Source organism: Lagopus muta, chromosome 7 (genome assembly GCF_023343835.1).
Source record: "Lagopus muta isolate bLagMut1 chromosome 7, bLagMut1 primary, whole genome shotgun sequence".
Taxonomy (NCBI): Eukaryota; Metazoa; Chordata; class Aves; order Galliformes; family Phasianidae; genus Lagopus; species Lagopus muta.
This window is the reverse complement of record NC_064439.1, coordinates 28,954,742-28,977,472: the sequence shown is the minus strand read 5'-3', so window position 1 is coordinate 28,977,472 and position 22,731 is coordinate 28,954,742. Positions and strand designations below refer to the sequence as shown.

General features: G+C 38.1%; 1 protein-coding gene across 13 annotated transcripts in view; it reads right to left on the bottom strand.

The window, feature by feature from the left end:
* HDAC9 (histone deacetylase 9) overlaps window positions 1-22,731 on the bottom strand; it is a 441,905-nt gene that overhangs the window by 267,994 nt on the left and 151,180 nt on the right. For 2 of the 13 annotated variants that reach the window (XM_048952240.1, XM_048952232.1), the window contains one exon: window positions 3,574-3,636. The exons of 1 other annotated variant lie outside the window; for it this stretch is intronic. In XM_048952240.1, the coding sequence (XP_048808197.1) occupies window positions 3,574-3,636 (63 nt within the window). Of the gene's footprint in view, window positions 1-3,573; window positions 4,370-22,731 lie in introns of those variants that run through there. 10 more of the 13 variants (XM_048952231.1, XM_048952233.1, XM_048952230.1 and 7 more) reach the window with 8 other exon arrangements.

Here is a 22,731-nt window from a genome sequence, read left to right as displayed (position 1 = left end):
GTCAATAATGTTGGCATTACTCCTTAAAGTCACAGATCTGCAGATGCTGTGGCTGGGTAGGTCGCTTATTCTCCTTCATGCAAGTGAAATATGTTTGATTAATGTAGCACTGAATTAGTAATTTATTTGTTACATGTGAATGATTCCTGCCAAGGAATCATTCCTGCTGGACCAAAGGCTTTTTTTTCAAGGGGTTATAGTTTATGAATCATATTGTGGTAGAATGGGAGACCTGAATGCTAGAACCTGTTATGGCATTGCACGTATGGCAGTTGTGACTTTGGGGGTAAAATTAAAGAAATATCATAGGTAAATAATACTATCTAAATAAGAAACTTAGACTCAAGTTGTTTTTTATTTGATTTTTTTTTTTTTAATCTTGAAACAAAAATAATTATGGTATCAAATAAGAATGCATAAGCATCATTTTCTCAAATAAAGATGCATGGTACATACTGCTGCATTTCAGAGCAACAGTACCATATGGGAATATCTAGTTCAGTCTTCTCAAGATAGCTGAAACAGCTCTCTGCAATAAGGTGTAGGTGTTTGCAAATTACACAGCTTCTTGAGTCAGTGCCTATCTAGATTGCTCCATTCATAATTAGACTTTTGATTGGTAACTATCCAGATAATCTCATTCATAGTATGATTTACAAGCAGGGATGGAGACAGACAGGCAAAGCAGTAATTGAGGGAATACCAGAAGAACTGCTTTCACATGACAGAAGCATTTGGTATGCCTGCTATTGTCAGAAATACCTTAGACATTTTGTTTTGCAAAAATGTTTCCAGTGGCCACTGCGTAGGTCTTCTTTGGGGATGACTCCAGTCTATTTAAATTTAGAGTTGTGTAATACATGCACCTGGGAAATAGCAAAGTTAAACACCCACTGACAACATAAGTTGTGCTTATTCCAAGACTTCAAGAATATTAAAAATGCATGTTGTAAATGTGCAGGTATCAGTGTTTTTTTTTTTTTCTGAAACATGCACAACTTTTTAATCTGTGCAGTGCATGAAGTGAAGATAACTTTTAAGTAAGGAGTGAGTGCTCTCAGCAAAATTCAGGTGACTGGTTTTAGTTACTACAAACACTAGACCACGTAGTTATGATCTGGTTACTCCTTTCTCCTCTGTATGCATGCAGCATAGAGACAGTGCATCAAAAGTTATCAAGACTGATTCTGTAAGACTCTGATCTCAAAGGAACTGAAGGTAACTGACAGCAACACCAGACTTTGTGGTCTCATCAGACATGAATTAAACTACAGACTCTGTACAGCATCAACTACTTGTGGTCTCACTGTGTATCTCAAAAGCCAACAGAAACACTGTAGAACATTTTGTGCTTTACAGAGTATATATTTAAACATCTTTTACCTCGACAATTTTCTTGACTGTGTTAAAAAAAAAAACAAAAAAACAAACAAACAAACAAAAAAACAACAACAAAAAAAAACCAACACTATTTTACTTGGTGCTACAGAGGAAATTATATATGTTATAGAGGCCTAAGGTAATATCAGCTAAAAATCAAATGTTACAAGACATTCTTGTCTTCACCAAGGAAAAACTCAGAGCTATAAACACATAGAAAATTACCTCCTTTTCTTGTGTTTGAAATGAGAAAATTGATATTACATGAACAACGTTACTTGGTGGTTACAAGTTAGCACAGTGGACTTAAAAAAGGATAGATTTGCACTTGCATACAGATAATTTCAACTTGAGACACTATTTAAAAAAAAACAAACAATAGAAGGGAAGGTGAAGCAGTGAGTCTTATCTCTCTGACCAGTATAAAAGCACTGGACACTTGCTGAGCTGCTCAGGAAACGCAATCATTCTTGAACAGTAAGTCAACATAAAAGTTTGCAGAACTGCAACACTTTCAGAGAAATTCTGCTTTTTTTCCACTTTCATAGCTAGAACTTCATTGCCCATATTTGTAAACAACTCTTTCACCTGATTCCTGTCCTTGACAAAGGAGCTGCAATTGGTGTTCAAAATGTATTTTAAGGAGATAAAGAAACCATGAATTCTTTGAGACATCCATAAAGAAACAAATCAACCCAGCAGCTTTATAAAGAAAGAGAAAAATCCCCAATGTTAAACATCACAAGTTTGAAGTGCTCATTCCCTTTACATATTTACAATTAATTCAATGTGCACTTAATACCTCTTCAATTTCTCACTCTTTCATTCTTTCATCTCCTTAGTTATTATGACATTTTATGACTTTCTGTACTGAGTAATACTAATAATAAAGTTTAAAAACATTAAATACTTTCCTAACAAGAAAAATGTTGCCATTTGACACAATCATTCACAGTTTAATATCTGAAACCATAAGCCTGCTCTTCAGTTGTATTTAATAAAGAAACAGTAGAAGTTTAAGTTCTCCATCTGTAAAGCAGGAAAATAAAATTTTTTTTAGAAGAAGCAAAGAAACATGAGCTCAACAGGTGTACCAAAACAGGGAATATCTGAAGAGATCTGTGATCTACATGTGTATTTGTGCTTACAAGGTGGGAAACACTGCAAATTTTGCTAAAAATAGATATGAAAAAAGGAAGAAAAAAAGGGCAATAAACTAAGACTATCATACATCTAAAAATTCACATTACATTCTACTTACAGGCTGTCTATAAAGACAACTTTACGAAAAACAAAGTGAGAAACCTAGGATTGAAAAGATATAGAGCAGCTAATCCACAGTAGAATAAAAAGTAACCTGAAATTTTGACTTTTTTAGCCTCTTCAAAATGAAGCTTCATCTGAATGGCTACAATTATTTTGGCTTAATTCATCATTAAGACATTACCCTCATGTCTCAAACACAGCTAACAGAGAAATCAGAAAATCCAAGGAGCGATTCAAATACATGCAGAAACATCCAGTGTTCCATAAGATCAGCTTTGAAATACCTTCATTAAAAATGCATCCAATTTACATTTCAGTGACTCATTACCTGACTATTGCCAGGTTCCAAAATATTTTCTAAATAGCAAGATAAGCCATGCATATTGAAGAGACTGTCTTGCTTTACGAGCATTCTTGTTAAAGTAACCTCACAATGAAAACAGAACAGGATTAATATAAAAATCTCTCTGCATGTAAACCTGAGGAAAGGAAACTCACAAGAAGACCAAATCCTGTTTACAAAAACACATAGGAAAAGAACTGTGATGGGCTGTAATGGCAGCTTTCTGATACAGGCTGCTGCTGAAATTCTCTCTGTGAATAAGCTCATACTACAAGCCCCATTTTGCACTCACAAAACAAAATAAATGGAAAAAAAAAACAACAACAAAATGCCAACTATATTTCAGTTGTTAGCATTTTGCTCTTGCTGGAAAGCAGCAGGCTGAAGGAGACAAACTCCCCACAAACGCGATAGTTAGTATCTAACATACTGTGATAAGAGAGAATTATTTAACAACTTACATAAAGCCCACAAAAATACATCAGTTCTTTAAAGGAGGGGTGTTTTCTTGCTGTGATGGGCTGTATTTTCTCAGTAAGTCACAGTGTAGGCAGGCAAGGCTGAGGTGCTGAGCTGTCTCTTACCTGAGCTGATCATACTGTGCATTCTTTGCTGAGCCAAGAGCTGTTCACGTCCAGAAACCCCATCTGAGGAAAAACACGATTCACTCTCGTAAATTGTCTGCAGCATATTCCAACCAGTCTGCACTTCAGCTACATGAGAGATTCATCACGGCACTTGCACAGGGGAGTCAGCCACGACCCTCTGCCGTCCTACCTCCTCCAGCCGGACTCGTCAGACAGTACACTTCAGTAATTAGCAATGTTTAAGCATTTGTACAAGTATCTATTAGGAGAGAAAAGGCAAAATCCACTTTACACAGCAGTGAGAGGGCAAGAAGCGCCTGCTGGGCTGTGCACCTCAGAGTTTCACCAGTTGTGCTCTGGGAGCCAACAGCAGGTGGATGAAGAATCAAAGAAGTATCTCGGTGCTTTCTGGCAGTGTGTGTGGGGAGACACAGCTTCGCACTAAGCACAAGCACCCAACGGGAACCGATCCCCGGGGTCCGGCTGCGATCCCCCCGCCGCGCTGCTGTCCCGCAGCCGTTCCCAGGTCCCGCTGCTGGAGTTGGCCTGGGCAGTGACAACTCATTTGCATTTGAATCAACAACAGCGTGGCCCAGAGGCGGCAGAAATAGAACAATGGCTGGCCTGAGCCAAAAATAGGTCAAGCGCAGCCGGGTGATTGGAGCCTGCATTAATGCATTTAAAAATACCACAGCAAACACAGCTGTCCAGTCGCTGTCTTTCAAACTGCAATCCTCCCTCGTCCTCGAGCGTAATTAACCCTTTCCTGCTGCTAAGCCTATTTCTGTGAGGAGGAGCGCGGGTGGGTGGGCGAGCAACAGGGCACAAGCACTCCTCGCGCCCTGCCCTCCCCTCCCTTCCTTTCTCCTCCCCTCCCCCGGCAGCATTTGCTGAGAAGCAAGAAAAACAAAAAAAAAAATGTTTCTAAAATAGCACTGATGCTCTCGCTCGCAACGTGGTTTCTGCCGCGCCCACGCACAGCAGTCCCGCGGGGCTATTTCGGCAGCCCTTGTCCTGGGTGCTGGGACCGTGGCCTGCTGGGCTGGGCGAGCCAGGCAGGCGGGCTGGGGGAGAGAGGCAGGCGCAGGGCATGCTAAGGGGAGCCGGGTGGGTGCTCCTGGCTATAAGCGGCGTTTCCATATTTAGCACGCCTGGTATAATGCTTATAGTAAGGCACCAGTTGTGGCACAGCATATTCGACATGCCTGCCTACTATGCACCATTCTGTCGGCTTACTTAAAATGTGGACAGGGGCTGAGCAGCTCCCGCTTATCTTTAGCAGCATTAGGCAATTTGAACATCTTTCTCCCTTTGATGAGGTGATGTAGTTTCAGAATGGCAGCGTTTGCAGATCAGACTAAAAACACCATGCTGCTCTATGTCTTGGCAGGCTTTTCATATGCTATATTAGTTTCATTTTTTAAAGACATTTCAAAAGTTGCACATCTTGTTTTCTGATTATTGCCTCTATATGCAGATCAGCAAAGTTTCATTTCACTGTTACAAACAATACTTGACCCGCTTTGCCATACAGTGCTTACTACACAGGTCACCAGAGCCTGTCACTACCTACCTATATCCTTGCACTCTGGCCACACACATGCCAAAATTCTGTGCCCCCTCCTCTGGGGAAGTGAGAGTGGCAACAGGAGCAGGATTACTCACTGGGATCAGGAAGTCAATGCAAAGGTTGTCTCAGAGATTTCCAGAAATCCACCAAGTCCTGAACTACCTCAAGCACTTCTTGTTCTCAAAGACACAAGAGTGCTATGTAACACTTGAAGCTCAGTTCTGCCTTTCAGCCAAGAATTGCCTGTCTGCTGCTTAACTCACACAAGAGAATGCAGCAAAGGGCAATATTTTTTCTTCTTTACTTGTCACAGTTCTGCTTATCAAAGAAAAGATGCTCAGTGACAAAATACTGTGACATTGTTATAATATTTGGAGACTTTTACGGCATCTGGGAGGTCCATAGTTCCAGTGTTCTGCCTTTTTTGCAACCACTTTATTTCTCTGCATGCAAAATAAGCTAGTCCTGCCAGAGGATAGGATCTGTACCTTGGACAAATGGAGAAAGACTGCAGCAGCTGACAATGGGATTTTCCCTACAGGATCCGTAAGTTATCACCTAGCACTGATCAATGTTCATCTTTCCTCATCTTTCCTCCTCACAGAGTTTAACACATGCTAAAGTGGAAGGGTGCTGTCATTTGAAAGGCAAAGGGTACAAAAGTACTTCTGTGGATGCAGGAGGGCTCTGCAGGCACCGTAAACCCTGCTCTGCAAAGGGGAAAGGATAAAGGTGGTAGCAGCAAGTAGGGTGTTACAATGCAAGCCAGTAGTTGCATAGCATGCATATCAGGTTATATTGAGAGCTGGCAACTTGATAACATGAACATTTAAAGTAATGCTCATAATGCTCTCAGAGCCAGTGCTAGAAAGCTCACTTGGACAGAGACTACTCAATAATCAACAACTCCAGTTCATTCCCAGGAAAGCTGTTCACTCTTCTTCATCCATGGTGCTCCAGGGGTTCCAAATCCTGGAGCTGCTCCCCAGAGAGCTCCAGGAGACCTGCCTAGAATCCTGCAATCCCATTCATGCTGGAGATGCTTCAGCCTCTAATCACGTTAGGAAAATGATAACCTGAACTGAGGGCTGAGAATGTAAATGTTCTTTTATCTCTTGAAAATAAGAATATCTAAATGTTTTATGCATAGGGCAGAAGATGTCTAATGAGTGCAAGGGGGAGAACCAACAGAAATAGAAACTTTATCTAACACAGAAAAAGCTTTTTATAGATGAAGGTAAACTAAAAAAAAAAAAAAAAAGGAATTGCTTTATGCCCTTGAGCCAACCAGAACATGACCCTATTTAGTGATTCAGTATCACAAAATAATCAAGTCTTGTATTACTGGGAAACACCACACAAGTAAGTAAAAAGCAAGCCATGACACAGAAAATTCTGGAGTGTGGGAGACTGGCGTTAGGTATCTATATGTGTTTCTAAGTTCCTGTATATGTGGTTGTATTTATTTAGATATCATTCACAGCTCTCACCTACTGACTTTAAATACTTCACTGACTAAAAAAAAGTAAACTATTTTCAAGAGTAGAAAATGTACATTCAGACATTTAGCTGCAAGAATTCTTAATTTTGGCATGTGTATTTTAAAATAACAGACATGACTTACACTATTAGCTAATCCACAGACCACGAAGTATTGTATTGTTTTATCTTTGAGATTATAGATAAAAATTATATCTAAAAATTTCCCTTATGAAGTCAGTCACCTTACCCCTGACATTTACAGTCTGAATACTGAAATGCTTCATTGTATTATGGGCCCACTTACGAAAATCTCTGGTACATGCTTGCTTTAAAACACTTGTGTAAATCCATCCTTTTTCAACATATTTAAGCACAAATTCTATGGATTGCAATAGAATTTAAACATGAAGCAAGCATTTTGCTGTGTCAGCCCAGTCAGCAATTGTATGATCGCATGGCTTTAAATAGCTCCTTTAGAGTCCCACAGGAGAAGGAAAAAGGGTTTGTGCCTAGACAAAACTTGTTTTTTATTTTTGAAGCTATGCTTGTTATAAGGTACAGTTCATATAAGAAAACAAGGGATTATTATTATTATTATTATTATTATTTTCAAATGCACTTCCTAAACTTGGAGAACTTTAATGACACTAAAGGGAAGAGTAAACTGTTAATGTGATTGCACTGCTGAGGTGACTCTAAATGTAATCAGCACCTTTACGGAAAATGTAAGGCATGTTAGTAGCACTGAGATCTCATTACAGGAGGTTCACAATATCTCTCTCTTGTTTTCCTTCTGAGTTGTTAAAAATAAATAAATGTAAGGAAATTATACTGGAAAACAGCATTACTGCAACATTAAGACTGAGAAATTAAGTGCTCAAATTAGAAGGAGCTAGGATTTCTACTCCATTATTAACTCAGCACCATTATAATTAAGCAGCACTTTTCTGCTCCTACTTTCCTCGTTAAGTACAAACAATACATTACTGTTTGTTTTTAGCATACCTCATTTATCACTCACATTCTTTTGAAGCACAGCCTTCATTAATGTTCTTACTGCAGTTTCAACTTTGGCAGTTTTCTTATTTATAAAGGAATTCTTACATTTATTCTTCTGCTGAGTTGTTTCATTGTAGCGTATAATTATTATGTACAAAATTAAGTAGAGAGATGCTATCTGTTTTTAGTTGCACACTTAAGTTGGGATATTGCAACTCTTAGAGATGTCCCATAAAGTTGTCCTTTAGTCCCCTTTTCATTAGGCAAATATTCAAGGAAAAAGCATCAAGTAATACCATGCACTGATATAAAATAATGCATGACCAAGTGCTAACTAAATTAAGCTTGTATGGGTAATATGAAATCCGGCCTACTTCAGTACTGAAATTTTGATTTCTAATCCCTGCAACCAAAACAGTTCCTAACTATTATTTGTGTATCTAATTATCAGGAAGCAAATAGCAGAAGCAGATGTTTTGGGAGCAGAAAGAAACCAGTGGAGCTGATCAAGCACCCTGTTTTAACTGCTGCCTGGAAATAAAGGACCACATTCTGAGCCCTGGGAGAGCAAAGATGAATCATTCAATCCACATGGTCTGGTTGGAAAGTTGCAATGCAAGGATGTCTGCAGTAAGTTTCCTGTATAGCAAGTCTTTGGTGTTGCCTGTGCAGGAATGCATGTCGCTTTTTCTTCACAGCACCCTGAATCCACCTGAGGAGCATTTTTCAGCTGAGGAGAAAACGGTGGTTCTAAGCACCTTAAGATCAATTCAACCTTCAAAGGAATTTCCTGGGACAAAGAAAGGCATATCTGTAGCTTCGGGAGATTTTGTGGCAAACAATGGGAGAATAGAACTTCATAAAGTTTTGAGAATAAGAAATGCTGCCCTAGGTAAATGCATGGGTGCCTGCCGTCTCTCCTTACGACAATAGAGAGCCGCTCAGCTTTCACATGTAAATGAGCTAAGGGCTTTTGGAACTAGCTCTCCTTTGTGCTGATTACCTGTCACTTTTTCTCCTCTTAAAATATGCCTTTCCATTCACATAAATAAGTCTACTGAAAATTAAGACCTAGATTCCGAACAAGACCTCAAGCAACATGCGCTTGATTATAAGCACAAGGCTAAAGTTAAGCACAAGCTTAAGTGCTTCATAAATTCAAGCATACTCTCTTGAATCACAAAGCTCAAATAATTAAAAAAAAAAAAACACAAAACACAGAGATAAAAATAAGTGATATTTAAGATAGGAAATACATACATAGTTCAGTCATTCTACTAACACTGTTATTTGTTGGAATGAAAACCTAAAATTTTTGTGGTAAAATTAAGGTAAATTGCATACAGACAATACAAGCCACACAGCCAAAAGCAATGCCAAGTATTGATAAATAAATCCTTCAGACCAGCAAAGCACTGTGCTTCTTCTATGCCATGAATGAGGCAAGTAGATATATATATACAATATGAGATTTACCAGGTCTGCTATGTTTATGCCCAGCTTTGTTAGGCGTGTGTATGTGCGCTGAGTCTGACATGTAGCTGCTCTGGACACACACTTGAATAGATAGACATAAAGCAGCCCTGGAGCACCTAACCTGTAACAGACTGCAATACATTCCGTGTACTTCACGCACTTCAAGCTTCTTGCACATATACTGAGCAAATAATCTGTGCCTACGCTGAGCATTTTGAACAGGTCAGCTCAACAGAACTGAGCACTGAGAATTATTCTTGAAGAAAAGACTGAAGCTCCTATCGTTCAAGAACCAGGATGAACAATATCTCTAGCCCATAATACATGCATGAGTTTAAGTGCTTTTTTGGTTTTAAGCCAAGAAATGTAGGCCATGATTACCATTTAGTGAACTGCACTGTGAAAACCAGTGACTATGGCAAAGAACTTAGGGTCAGAGCAGAAGACAGCCAACTGAATATGACCTCCTAGGATTACACCGTGATCAAAAAGGCTAATAAAATAATTGGATATATAAACTCACTCTAATTTCTTGCAGTACAGATAGTGAAGAGTATTGACAAACTGAGCATGGATAGATTTGTGACCAGAATGATATTTATAAAATGATTAGAAAGCCGAAACTCTAAGACCTAGGATACTATGTCCATTTGGGTAATCAAATGTTCTTTATTTAAGAACCAAGTGTTTAGGAAAAATCTAGGCTAAAAGTGGACACTCATTTTAAAAATGTTTTAAAAGCACAGCCGAACACATACATGAATTCTATAGTGGCTGTGACACTGGAAAGAAACTTCTAGAGCTGGGGATCACAGGGGTGCCTACTTTGAATTAGTATAAATTATTGCTTAAGTGATAGGATTTATAAGAACTAAATAGAGTAATTTTTCCTACATCCAAAAGTTTTTCTTTTAAATCACAGTTTCCTATAAAACCGAGGTCCTTCCCTTCCCTTCCCTTCCCTTCCCTTCCCTTCCCTTCCCTTCCCTTCCCTTCCCTTCCCTTCCCTTCCCTTCCCTTCCCTTCCCTTCCCTTCCCTTCCCTCCCCTCCCCTCCCCTTCCCTCCCCTCCCCTCCCCTCCCCTCCCCTCCCCTCCCCTCCCCTCCCCTCCCCTCCCCTCTCCTCTCCTCTCCTCTCCTCTCCTCTCCTCTCCTCTCCTCTCCTCTCCTCTCCTCTCCTCTCCTCTCCTCTCCTCTCCTCTCCTCTCCTCTCCTCTCCTCTCCTCTCCTCTCCTCTCCTCTCCTCTCCTCTCCTCTCCTCTCCTCTCCTCTCCTCCATAGCCAGGCTGCTATGATCTCCTTCCTGTACCAGCTAACACAGCCTTCACCTCGGAGCCCTGATGCACATGGAGGTGATGCAGTGTTACATGCACAAGCATGCCTGTGAGAGCCGTAACAAACTGACTGCTACTCTGCTAGGAAAAGGTCACGTCTCATGCTGGTCAATAATGCTGTTATGAAACCACACGCAGCTCTTCTGGTTAGTCAGATCAGGACAAAGCTAAGCCCAGTTCTGGTTCTCTCCTGCATTTGCCAGATCTTTCAATGACCCCAGATCCAGTTTTGGTCTAACTTTCCTCCTCGTTGCTAATTCTGATTAGGAACAGATCTGCAGTGTATATTTTACCAAAACATTATTGATACACCAGTTTGGGAGCTGTTTGTACCGTGCCAGTGAATTTGGGGCAGTGCTGAAAGGATTAAATTGTGACTTTAATGGATGAACTGTAATTGTTTTGCCTGACTTCAGTGGAACCAGGATTTCTCCCGAGAAGGAATATGACCCTCATTTTGTCATGAAATCAACAAATGCACAAGCTGTAAAACAGAATATAAAGTACAATTGAAAGAAAGGTTAATAATTCTGAAAGGAAAAATACAACACATTTAAACTGAATACAACTTCTTCCAACTAAATAAAATCTTTTGAAAATCTTAATGCAGCTACGTACTGTAATTGAAAATACCTTATAATAAACTATGATTCTGCCAAAACCCGTAACAAGCCTGAGTATTTTTCCAGGTTTTATGAAGAAACTTACCCAACTGGTTGTTGCTAAGGCCAAAATCACTCTATAGTCGGTTTCTATCCATGTTTCAAGTTCATCTAGCTATATAGTACAACCCACAATTTGTCAGGCAGTCTGTCCTATAGAAAGGATGAAACAGACAGAGGAAGCGTACAGCAAGTGCTCTGCAAGCTCGCTGCTTGGCAGGCAGATGTGGGCAGCTGCAGCTGCTGCTTCCATGCATCCCTCATCTGCCTCTCTGGCTTCAGCTTGGGAGCGAGTGCTAATGCTCTGTAGGACAAAGGGATGAAACTGGTTCCAAGCTCCACAATTTTCTGGGAAACAGAACTGTTCACAAAAAGCTGCCAAATAAAACTAGGTCTCCAACCACTGTGCAGTAGCTAAAAAAAAAAAGCACAGGACAGAACTAATTATTTCCACTGAAGGCATGAGGCATTTGGGACAATACACTGAATCCATGCTCAGACAACATTCCCATTATAATCAATACCGATAGATGTGCTTAAATCTTGCAAGAATCTGAGAAGCTGAAGCTCACGTATTTCACTTCAATCTACTGGAAAAGTGTAGTCCAAAAATGAATGAATTAATAAAAAGATAGCTTGCTGGAATCTCATCGCCATCAGCAGAGGCAGCAGAATATTCAAGAGGAACTTAAGCTTCTGTGTGGTCAGAATGTAGAATCAAACTTGGATTTGAAGCCTTTCTAAAAATAGCATAGCTATATGAACGTCATGAAGCAGCACTTCACATCCTGTCGGTTGCTCTCAAAAGAGAAGGATGGCAAGATATTTGATAAAGGCAGGAAAAACAAAGCTTTTCAATCGATGGATCAGAGATTCTAAACTCTCACAAGTCTCTATTCATGTAAGCAATCAGTCACAGATAAACTGGCCTGTCTGTGCCATGATCGTACTTCATTTCTAAGCCTCTTTTTAAAACAGGTGAACAAAGCAAACTGCTAAGAACATTTCCTCGCTGTTTGTAATTTTTTTTATATTATTTTTAATGTAAAATTAATGCAGATAAGTCGTTACCATTAGCCTATAAAAAAAGTGAGTACACTGTCTGCAGCCCACACAAGCATATTGTAAAAAAAGTGACAATTCTGGCTAAAAGAAACAACAAACAAAAGCTAAACTCTTCAAAGGAGTTGGCATTGCATGCGGACTATGTTCAGAAGAAGAAAACAAACAAAGAAAACAAACAAATGAAGCATCTGGCTTCTTAGTCTGTCTTTAGTTTTAATAGTATTCTCCAGGTCCTATCGTTACCTCTGCCAGAATTCCAGTGGAAAACAAAAGCTAAAAACAGTGTAACTTGGACAACTACAATGTGCACACACTATTTGCAAATGTTCTACTTGCCGTGAGTAAGGAAGCTCTCTATGTCTCAGAAGCAGATAAAAATAACTAAAATAACTAAAAAATAACTAAAATAACTAGAAAATAACTAAAGCTACCAGTCTGCTTGTGTACAATCTGATAAATGAGTGCAGTAAATTTGGGCACTGCCTTAATCAAAAATAGATGTACTGTAACAATAATGCTGAAAAAATCCATATAAGTAAATCATCAGTGTGATGAAACAGGCTTATATTTGGTCAAACTTCTCCCTTTTTAATTGCCACTAGGCAGCTAAAGTAAAAGAAGCATCGTTATGCTTTATTATATTAATTTGATCACCATTCTAAAAAAAGACCTTCCTCCATTTTGTACTATACAAAAATAATTAAGGAATAATTTATTTTAAGTGATACAGCAGAGCCAGTCTTATTTAGATGGCTTCAAAAAAAAAGCTACTATGAGCTATCTAATCACAGTTCCTTCAATCAGTATTTACAGGTGAATAAACTTGTTTTTTTCTGAAGATGCCTGACGTATAGATCTTGTGTATGTATACAGAAAGATAAACAGTTATACAACATACTTTAAGCCACTGGTATCACACATTACAGCTAAAATATAAACATGAATGTACACTGACACAAGCAGGAGATTAAAGCTGAAAAGTATATAAACAAGTATCTAGCTCAAAACATGTGATGATCGAGTATTCTATTGACTTGGGAACTAAATCATTACATTTACTTTTGCTAATTTAGTGTCCTCTCAGATGCAGCAAAAAGCCTCCAGCAATTCAGATATGCAGCATGTCATTCTGGGACCCATCAGAAAATGAATGAGTTGGAGAGTTGAGCAACTAGCTATATTTGCAAAGGGAAATCTCCAAGGCATACATACCAACAAGAATTTCAGATTAGAAACATTCTAGGATGATTGCCAACAGAAATATCTCATCCAGTCACTCTTTTACAGTACCGTGGCTTCCATCTAGAGCTGTTTTTTGTTTTGTTTTGCTTTTTGTCTGCCAAGTCATTCAGCCCTGCACCAGCAACCAATAGGTTTGGTAACTGCTTCCATTTCTCGAGCAATTTTTTGGCACTCATTTGCTTTATGATGCTTCATCTTCTGCTCCAAAGATCATGAGCTTATTACAGGATGCTAAGGGCTTTTTGTGTGTCCTGTGAGAGGAGAAGGGAGGTATTGAGATAGTCACCTGACCTTTGATATCTACTTATGCTGTACAGTCACCTGCAGCCATGAAAGTCTGCACTGAATGATCTTTGTGCAGCACAGGAATCAGAGCAGCTATTTCTCCAGGACAGATGCTCTTATTTCAGAAACTGTGTGCTATTAAGCAAGCCATTAAGGGGAAGTCTAAATCAAATCAGCTTCTGCAGTATCACTGCACTGCTGATCAGTAGAAGAATGATGTTTGTCTAGATGGACAGAAGCTTCTCTGGCAACATCATGATAAGAACATCCCTACATGATCCTGTTTCCTCTCTTATCCTTGTCCAGCACAACAAGGTTTTATGTTTATTTACTCTCTCATTCTAAACAAAACCAGGTCAGTTTTCCAATACAGCCCCAAAATCACAAGAAATAAAAGAAATAAAAGCAAGACCCCACAGGCACAAATGAAAAAAGCAAGATCTTTTTATCACCATCACTTCCTCCTTCTCATCAAGCCACAAGCAACAGTGACAGGAGTTCAAAGTATTTCTGACAGCACTATACTATCTGAAAGTTCAATCCATAAGAGGCTTTGCATCTTAAATTGATAATTCATAGGACATTGATAATTCACAGAACATCTATACTTCCAAGCAGATATATATAAGATATAAATGACCACCCAAACTCAGCGTAATTTAAAGACAGGCACAAAACCAACAGCAGATGTGGGGAAGAAGTTCATAAAAAAGGCTTAAGTAGTTTCTGACAAATTTTAGTTGTGATGGTACAAATCTAAAATACATTATTTTACTAAGTAATAAAGGTCTCCTTTGAAATCAACAGCATACTTCAATTAGATTCTATACAGTACAAACTCTCCGTTTTCTCATCATGGAATATTCTGTTAAGTAATGTTTTCAGCTTCTACATTTGCTCCTGTCTTTACTATACATAAAACTTCAGACTAAATTAAGGCTAACTTAAAGCTTAGCCTTGACTCCCCAATTCAGCTAACAGTCTCCTCCCCAAATAGCTCACATGGAAATATCCCCCAGTAGTTCACATTTTTGCTGTTCTATAGAAGGCAGCACTCAGTCAGAGTACACTACTGTGCACCAAGAGGACAAAATAGCACCAAAGTTCTAGACTGTGCTGGTGTCATTGGAAAGGCTGATAAACAATTTGTATTACTTGACCAATCTATATTGCTAAGCTTTGTATTTATTTTTGTCACCTATGCAAGAGCAAAATGAAACAATAATGCTTATAATTTGCTTTTCTGCTTGACGCACAGACTTGCAGTGAACTGATTTGGGCCATATTTGCAATTAATAAAGCAGTTTTAAAATATTAATTTTGGATACAAAATATGGTATTATTCTATCCAGTCTGCAAGAGCAGTGAATCCTTGTTCTGTTTGGAAGTACAGTGTCACTGCATGATTTCTTAAAGAATAGAACTAACCAGCCTGAACGTGCTTCATGCTATTCACCATCATGTGGAGCTAATAATCTATTTCTGACATAGGCGATCTGTTTCCAAATTTGACAAGGTTACATTAGTCTCTTTACCTGAAGCAATGTAATTCTTCACTGGCAGAAACTAAGACCTGCAGCAGTCTTAGTTTGCAGAAATGACAAGGGAATTTGCATTTCATTCACATATATTAAGGAAATACTAAGTACATAAAATAGCCTAGTGATTTTTTTTTGTTTGACTTGTTGTTGCCTATAGTTTTCTATTTTTCCTATGGTAACACTGATAAAAATGTTGTGAAGTTTTGTATATCTATGCATTTATTGTACATGTGATAAGAGCTCAGGAAAGATGGTTAATGAATATTTTAAAAACAATAAGTTTTAGCTGTTTGTTGGGGCACTCAGGATTTAGACTTCCTGAGCTGAAACCTCCAGACACAGCTTTGCAATGATTTGAGACTCCTCACACAGTTGGTGTTCCAGGTCCCCAACTGGCAACAAGGGAACAAACAGCAATGCATTCTACATTACTGCCCAGGGAACGAGTCTTTTCAGGGTGCTCAAGCATTGCAGAAGAAGAAATTTCCATTTCTCAGGCCAAATTATTTTTGTTTAAATACTTCTACAGCACCCTGTCAGTTAGAAACTGGAAACCTGCATTCTTCCACAGGGAGCTGGCAAGGGTCTACTTACAACTGATGACTGACAATGCCTTTTAAAGCCTCTAATTTTTCAGATAGCTGATCATTACCATAATAAAATTGCACATGACTTTCCAAAACGACATGAGGAGCTGATTTTTTCCTCAAACACAAAAGGCTCTTGCTTTCTTCCATACTTACAACAGCTTTTTGGTTTTACTTTTATTTGGCTAACTTGTCCTTCTTCTCAGAAGATTTGAAGCAATTTTGTAAACAGAACATTGCAGCTTGCAAAAAATCTCGGCTAAAGAAATAAATTTCTCCTCTCTCTCTCTCTAGGTTCCCAGGTTTACAACTTAGAGATATTTCCATTCACAAAGCATAACAAGACAGCTTAGCAACAGTTGTGGCAAGCAAGCTATCACAGTAATGTACACACTAAATGTCTGATATGAAAGCAAAAATTGTTTACTTTAGCTCAAAATAATAGCTTAAAAAAAAACCCACACACTTTTGGAGAAACATTTCTGTATTTGAATTGATAAATTAATGAGATCAGTAGCAGGACTTGTCTTCTCCATTCAGCTGAAGCTACGCTCAAACACCTGCTCCATTTATTTCATCCCCAGCACAGAGCTGGCCCAGGCTGTTCGTTCACAGGCTATTTTTGGCATGAGGATATTTGAACAATGATTGACCAGGATAAGCTGCCTCTGCTCTACTAAACATTAAACTAGCCAGTCCTCTTTGTACCTCTTCCATGGTTCTGGAAACCTCAGTTGCAAAGAAAAAAAGGGAAAATATTTCTCTCTCTTGGATTTGGCTTTTTAAACATATGAGAAAAAACAGTCTTTGTATTTTTGGAGGGCCCATATTTACAAATGTTATCCACTCCTTTGGTGTTTATTACTCCCACCAAAAAGGATGGTATTTTTGAAGAGCAAATTAGTAACTGATGACCGTTTTTTCTGTATGTTTCCTATATTGCTGTTATCCTCTCTTCAGTTAGTGCAGATGTCTGACTTTCCAGCTCTCCTCTTTTAACTCCATCTTTCATTCGCTACTGAAATATTGACTCTCTCCATGGTTCACTTACAAAAAGATCAGACAAAACATAGTTTTGAGGTTTTTTCCTGTGCTATTCTCTTCAAATACCCGGCTGCTCTTCTTCGAAAAGCTAGCTTAAAACTCTCCTTCAGCCATTACAATTGAGCTGATATGCTCAGACAACCACTGACATTACCAGGCAATATTCTTTTCTTCCACATCTGAATTTCTATGGAAATTACACTAAGTATTTCCACCCAGGCAAGGAAATCATTTGGAAAAGGCCTCTTTGTTGTGCTGATATATGTAAAATACCCTCCAGGAGATAAACTAAGAGGCTACAGCTTTGTGCAGTAATTGTACTCCTGCTATGATTGCTACCACCTCAGAGATACTTTCCTCTTTTTCTGGGGTCCCTGAGACAGAATCTCCGCCTGCCTGCTCCTGCAAGAAAAGCTCTTCCAGTGACCTGCGACATGCTAAGAAAACACCCCACAATCATTAAAAGTCACATTTATTCCAAACTCATTAATTCAGACTTCATTTCACAGGGTTTTAACTGCTATAATCTTGGTGTGCTGAACTCAGAAAGGAAATGCAAAGCACTTCTCAAAGAACAGCTAACTCAAGTGTTTATCAGGTCTTCCTTTCTTTTCACGCATAAATAAATGTCTCTCTCTTTTATTGTTTTCTCTCCTTTTTGCTTTCTACAATTTCTATAAAGAGCCCTCCACAATCTCTCTTCCCAGAAGCTTCTGATCACTAATTCTCGGTTTTAATCTTCTTCTGCCTATATTTATCTCCGTATTTCACAACTTAGTCTCTTCTCTTTGATCCTGTAATACACATCATGCCCTGCAATTTCTTTATTACCTTTATTCACAACCTGAGCATTCTTCATCAAATACAATTCAAAATTCATTCCTTACCACTTCTTTTCTTATTGTATTTGCAGACTTTCATCTTTCCTTGGTCCAGATAGATGCTTCAGAATTGTTTTCCTAACTACTGACATTTTGTCCTTTCAGTTCCCATATTCAAAGAGTACTTCAATCGCAGCCACTTCTGCCATGTCTTATTCCATTTCTTGGAGAGGGTGTCAGTGGTTATAAGCATTTTAAAATCATCTCATATCATTGTTTAAGTTTTGTTGCTGCTAGTATCAGGTCTCTTACATCCTGATAGCGTCTAGTTCTTTATATGACAGCAGAAGGAGGTGGACACTTTCCTGTTTTACCACCTATTCAAGTAACAGAGGCAACTTTTGACTTCAACTTTTTTGTTTTATATCTCAGTGTAATGTCAGTGAATATACAACAGTTAGAAGCAGCTTCATTTTCCGATTATAAAGACTCAGCATTTCAAATCTGATAAAAGGACACTGACAACACACTATGAGGCGTTGATACTTAACATTCATTTGTAATTATCTCTCTAGAGCCATTTTTTTCCTTTATTACTGTGAAGAAAGAGAGGTATGAAACCCTATTTTTGACCAACATTAAATAAAAAAAGATAGGCTTTTTATTTTGTGAGAGAAAACACCATTTTCCCACAGTGCAGCATAACTGGAGTTGCATCCTGAATAGAAATGGAGAAGGAGTGGGGAAGTGAGGTGGTGGCAGAAGACGGATAGTTACTATGGAACTTGGAAGCTTGCTAAAAAACAAACACAGAAAAATGGCAATTTGGGAAAAACCACATTGTTTTTCAGTCTGAGACTGACCAAGATACAATGACTTAAAAGAATATGATCAACTTCACCAAACAAAAGAGCTTGCAGAGCATACAGCAAAGCTTTGCAAATATGTCTAGGATCTATTTAAAAAGCCAAACAAAACAAAAACATAGAGATGTCCAAATTTCGAGTATTTCTTCAGCTTTCTATGGATACTTTCCTCTGCTTGCCTTAAAACAGCGTAAGGCAGTAGCTTAGTAACATTGCTCATTCATCCACTTCTGCATACCTTTTGGCTATCACCTGGCCAGCATCTGTGAAGTCACAACCACACTTTAATCAGTCCTGTTTGGCCCTCAGTCTTTACCATGTTGTACAGACCACATACATTTCAGCCACATACTTCCTGCTTTGACACTTTTGTGTGCTCAAAGTCAGCTACTAATTTTCACTTTTCATTTCAAATGTACCACATTCACGTGTAGAGAAGACGGGGAATGGGAGAAATTTTCATATTCCTTATGTTAAGAACAATGCACATGGATGGTGCTACGGAAACAACAGAAAACTATTTTGAAGCATATTACAGACTTGTTTGGCCTTAAATCAAATATGACTGAACCAATTTCATAAAATGTGTTGCCTTTGTGTCTGCAAGATTGGCACCAGTCCTCCTTTATTAGTTGAATATTGATAAATATTATCAAGCATTATGCCAAACAGTAGGAAACTAAGCTACTGAAAAAGAAGATATCATGGCAGCAGAGAAATATTAAAAATAGCTCCTGTCAGTGACTCAGTCTGTTTTCATGATGGAACAAACTTTCTAGAAGTAACAATAACAAAAGTGAGGTCTGTCATTCTACCAAGACATTCCACCCTGATGTTTACAGGTGCCTTTACCAATTAAGCAAAAAATAGCAAAGAAATTACTAGGTTATATTAAAAGAAAAACTTAAAATAACCATTGTGAGCTAATGTTAGAGGTATTCCATGAACTAGGTTAGGTCACACCTACAACATATTACAGTCTTCAGCTCTGACATCTCTTCTACAAGCTCTATAAATACAGGTAGAGATGTTGAAAAGAGCATCAGCAGTAAAACCTCCATCAAGCCAGGCATTGATTTTTTCCATTACTTGTTTTCCATATTTGATAAATATTAAAGAAATACTATATCAATTTTCTGCAACTTTAATTGCAGAAGTTTTTGGCCTGATTTCTTTCTTTTTGTGTGTGTGTGTGAATAAAACAACAGCATTCCTGCAAAATCACCTCATCATTTGTTGCTTTTATATTAAATACATGGCTAAAGATACAACTGTTGTTCTAACCCCTTTCTTGCAAACATGGTCACATCATAAAAGACGGTGTCAAACCTAAAATTAGAAACAAGTCTCAACTGTGATGATTTTAACCGTGAGCCTAACCTTGAGAAATGCTGAGTGCCTTCCAAGAGGTACAGGAAAATGGATTCAAGGTTTCTCAGCAGCATACAGATTTTGAATAGCAAATCAAAAGACAATAAAAAAGGAGGTGTAAGGAGGAAAAAAAAAGAAAGAGAAATAAAGATGGATTTAAAATAGGTACTGCAGGAAAATAGAGTGGCATGGTCACTGATATCCATTTATATGTTATACTGACTGTTTTCATAAAGGCACTCTATAATTTCTAAGGTTTAATTCAAAATCTAAGCTGGTAGTTGACAGGACTAAATTCTTCAAATTATATTAAGCCCGGCAGGTTTGTGGGCCATTTGACCACAGAAAAAATAACAACATTTTAAATTTCTTTATATCACCTGAGAGGTTCAATGAGTCCGCTAGCTATTTCTAAATTATTATTTAGAATTATTATTTAAAATTATTATAATGTGGAAAAAAATGACATTAGAATGTGAAAAAATAACAAAGCCAAAACTATGAAACCAACAATGCTCCCTAGTTCCAACTACATTGAAATTTATTGAATGACATTTCAGATTCTTCTCTGTTGTCTTTCAACTTCATTGTTATGGAAAAAGAACCTGCAGAAGAGAAACTTCAGTACATAGATTTCTATTGCAGCTCAGAAGTGATATAGACTAAAGAAGGTGAAGAATTGAATTTCAGTTTCCATAGTGTTCAAAAAGCGAAGATGTAAACTCTTCACAGTTGTCCCCTTTCCTCACCTGCAATCTCACTTGAACGATAAAGACTTGATTTAGTATCTGTCTAATCCACAGAAAATTGCCTACTGCCAGTTACAAGTGATAAGCTCCAAAAATAGCATAAAATTGATCTCACAGGGAAAAATGGATTGATTAGGAGAGGGGAAAAAAAAAATCACTGAACAGGGATAAAAAAAGCTTATTTACTTCCTTTGAAAGGTTACAAATTAAAATCCACATAATGCTTAGCAATGAAATATGACTTTAATAGAAATGTTTTGTTTTTTTTTTATTTCCCACCTAGAGATAACAGTTAACAGTGTGATTGCTTGCAGAATTATTGCTTCAATAAAATTCTTCCTCCATAAATTCATTTTATACATAAAGGTTCATTGTCTATGATTGTTTTCAAAGCTTATCTAACCACTGAAGACCAGTTTCATCGTACTAAATTCAGCACTGTGTCTTGGTAACTTATTACAACTAACTGAAAAGCATTCGTGCACCTGGTTTAATAGCGCTGCGACATGCCAAATTCCCACAAAGGATTTGATAGGGAAAGCTTACATCTGGGTACGGACAGCTGGTTGTATTAGGTATAATTGCTTCCTTACTATAGGAACACACACATCAGCCACAATGCTCCTTTTTTATATGAAACAATGCATTTCTCAAAAATCCGTTATTTTCTTAAAAAGATATTCATAATTTTCTGCAGGTTGCCTCAAGCCACAGAGAAACATCAACATCTACATGAGTGTCCTGGAAAATTTTTTATTATTAGGCATGGACTTAGTACTGAACTAATGATTTCAATCTTTAAATCCCTGATGTAATCAGTTATTTATGCAATCTAAAATTAACCTAATGGGCGTATTTTAGTCTTCTTGACTAAACAGATTTTTATTTCCTTTTTTTTAAATTTGGTATAAAATGTCTCTACACTGTTTTTTGTAATTGAAACCATATTGGTTTACAAGCATTAAGCCACTTCATTTTGTATTTTCTTAGCTCTAATAACAGTGCAACAAGAGTCTGATTTTCCTTTAATGGAGAAAACATATGAAGGTGTCATGTCCCTTAAACACTTGTGGTTTAGTGGTTCCTTTGCCTGTGTAACAGCATTACCAGCAATGAGTGCCAGGCTCCTTACAAAGGCCAGTCTGGCACTCAATTATCGAGCGGCCAAAATAACTGCAAGTAGTCTCATCCTACTGGGAACTGTGATACTCACTCAGGTGAAAGGCCTGCAGACTTCAATTAAAGGTTGGCCACCTGATGGATAGTTAGAACTGTAGGTGTATAAGCAATGTGAGGTAGAAGACAAGAAGTTGCCCATAACCAATAACCAATTTTCAGGGTCAAGTGTTCAGTACCAGGTGGATTCTTGAGGACGAGAAAGAGGCAGAGAGCTGAAGAGTGTCAGATTGCAGAACTGAGCTTTTTTCACAGTGTTAAAATGCAGCCCCTAGCTCCATAAAAGACTTACCATTCCCCAGCCACACACAAGAACCCTAAAATGAAGCAGTGGATTCTTGGTCTGCTTGCTATTTGGCACATCCATTTTCCTGTCTATGGCATGTTTATAATTGACAGAGTCGATAAAGATCTCTTTTGTTCTGGTTAGTCTCTGTTTTTACCTTTTATAGAAATAAGCAATTTAATTGTTTGATGAATTAAAATAATTCAATGCTCTACTAGTAGTAAACTGTTGAATTTCATGCCTTCCTCTATTCCTAGCAATAGTATGAATCAAATATTCTATTTCTAGCATTTCTTGTAAGCACTGTTTATTTTCTCAGTCTTGTGTAGCAAGCAGAATAGCAACATGTGTAAGGTAGGAGCTGGCATTCCACTGTTTCATCTGCTGATGCAAAAAGCCATCTTTCTTGGAGTTAATCTAAGATTTTACCACCCATAAAAGTGTCCCACTGGAGCTTACACATATCAGCTGCTCCACTGCAAGGAAATCCCTTGTTGATGAATACCATACAAGGATATTATAAATCCTTAAATATAAAAAGTTATGGCTTTTGCAAACACAGAAGCATAAGTTCCAATACAGCAGAACCTTGCAAAAGAA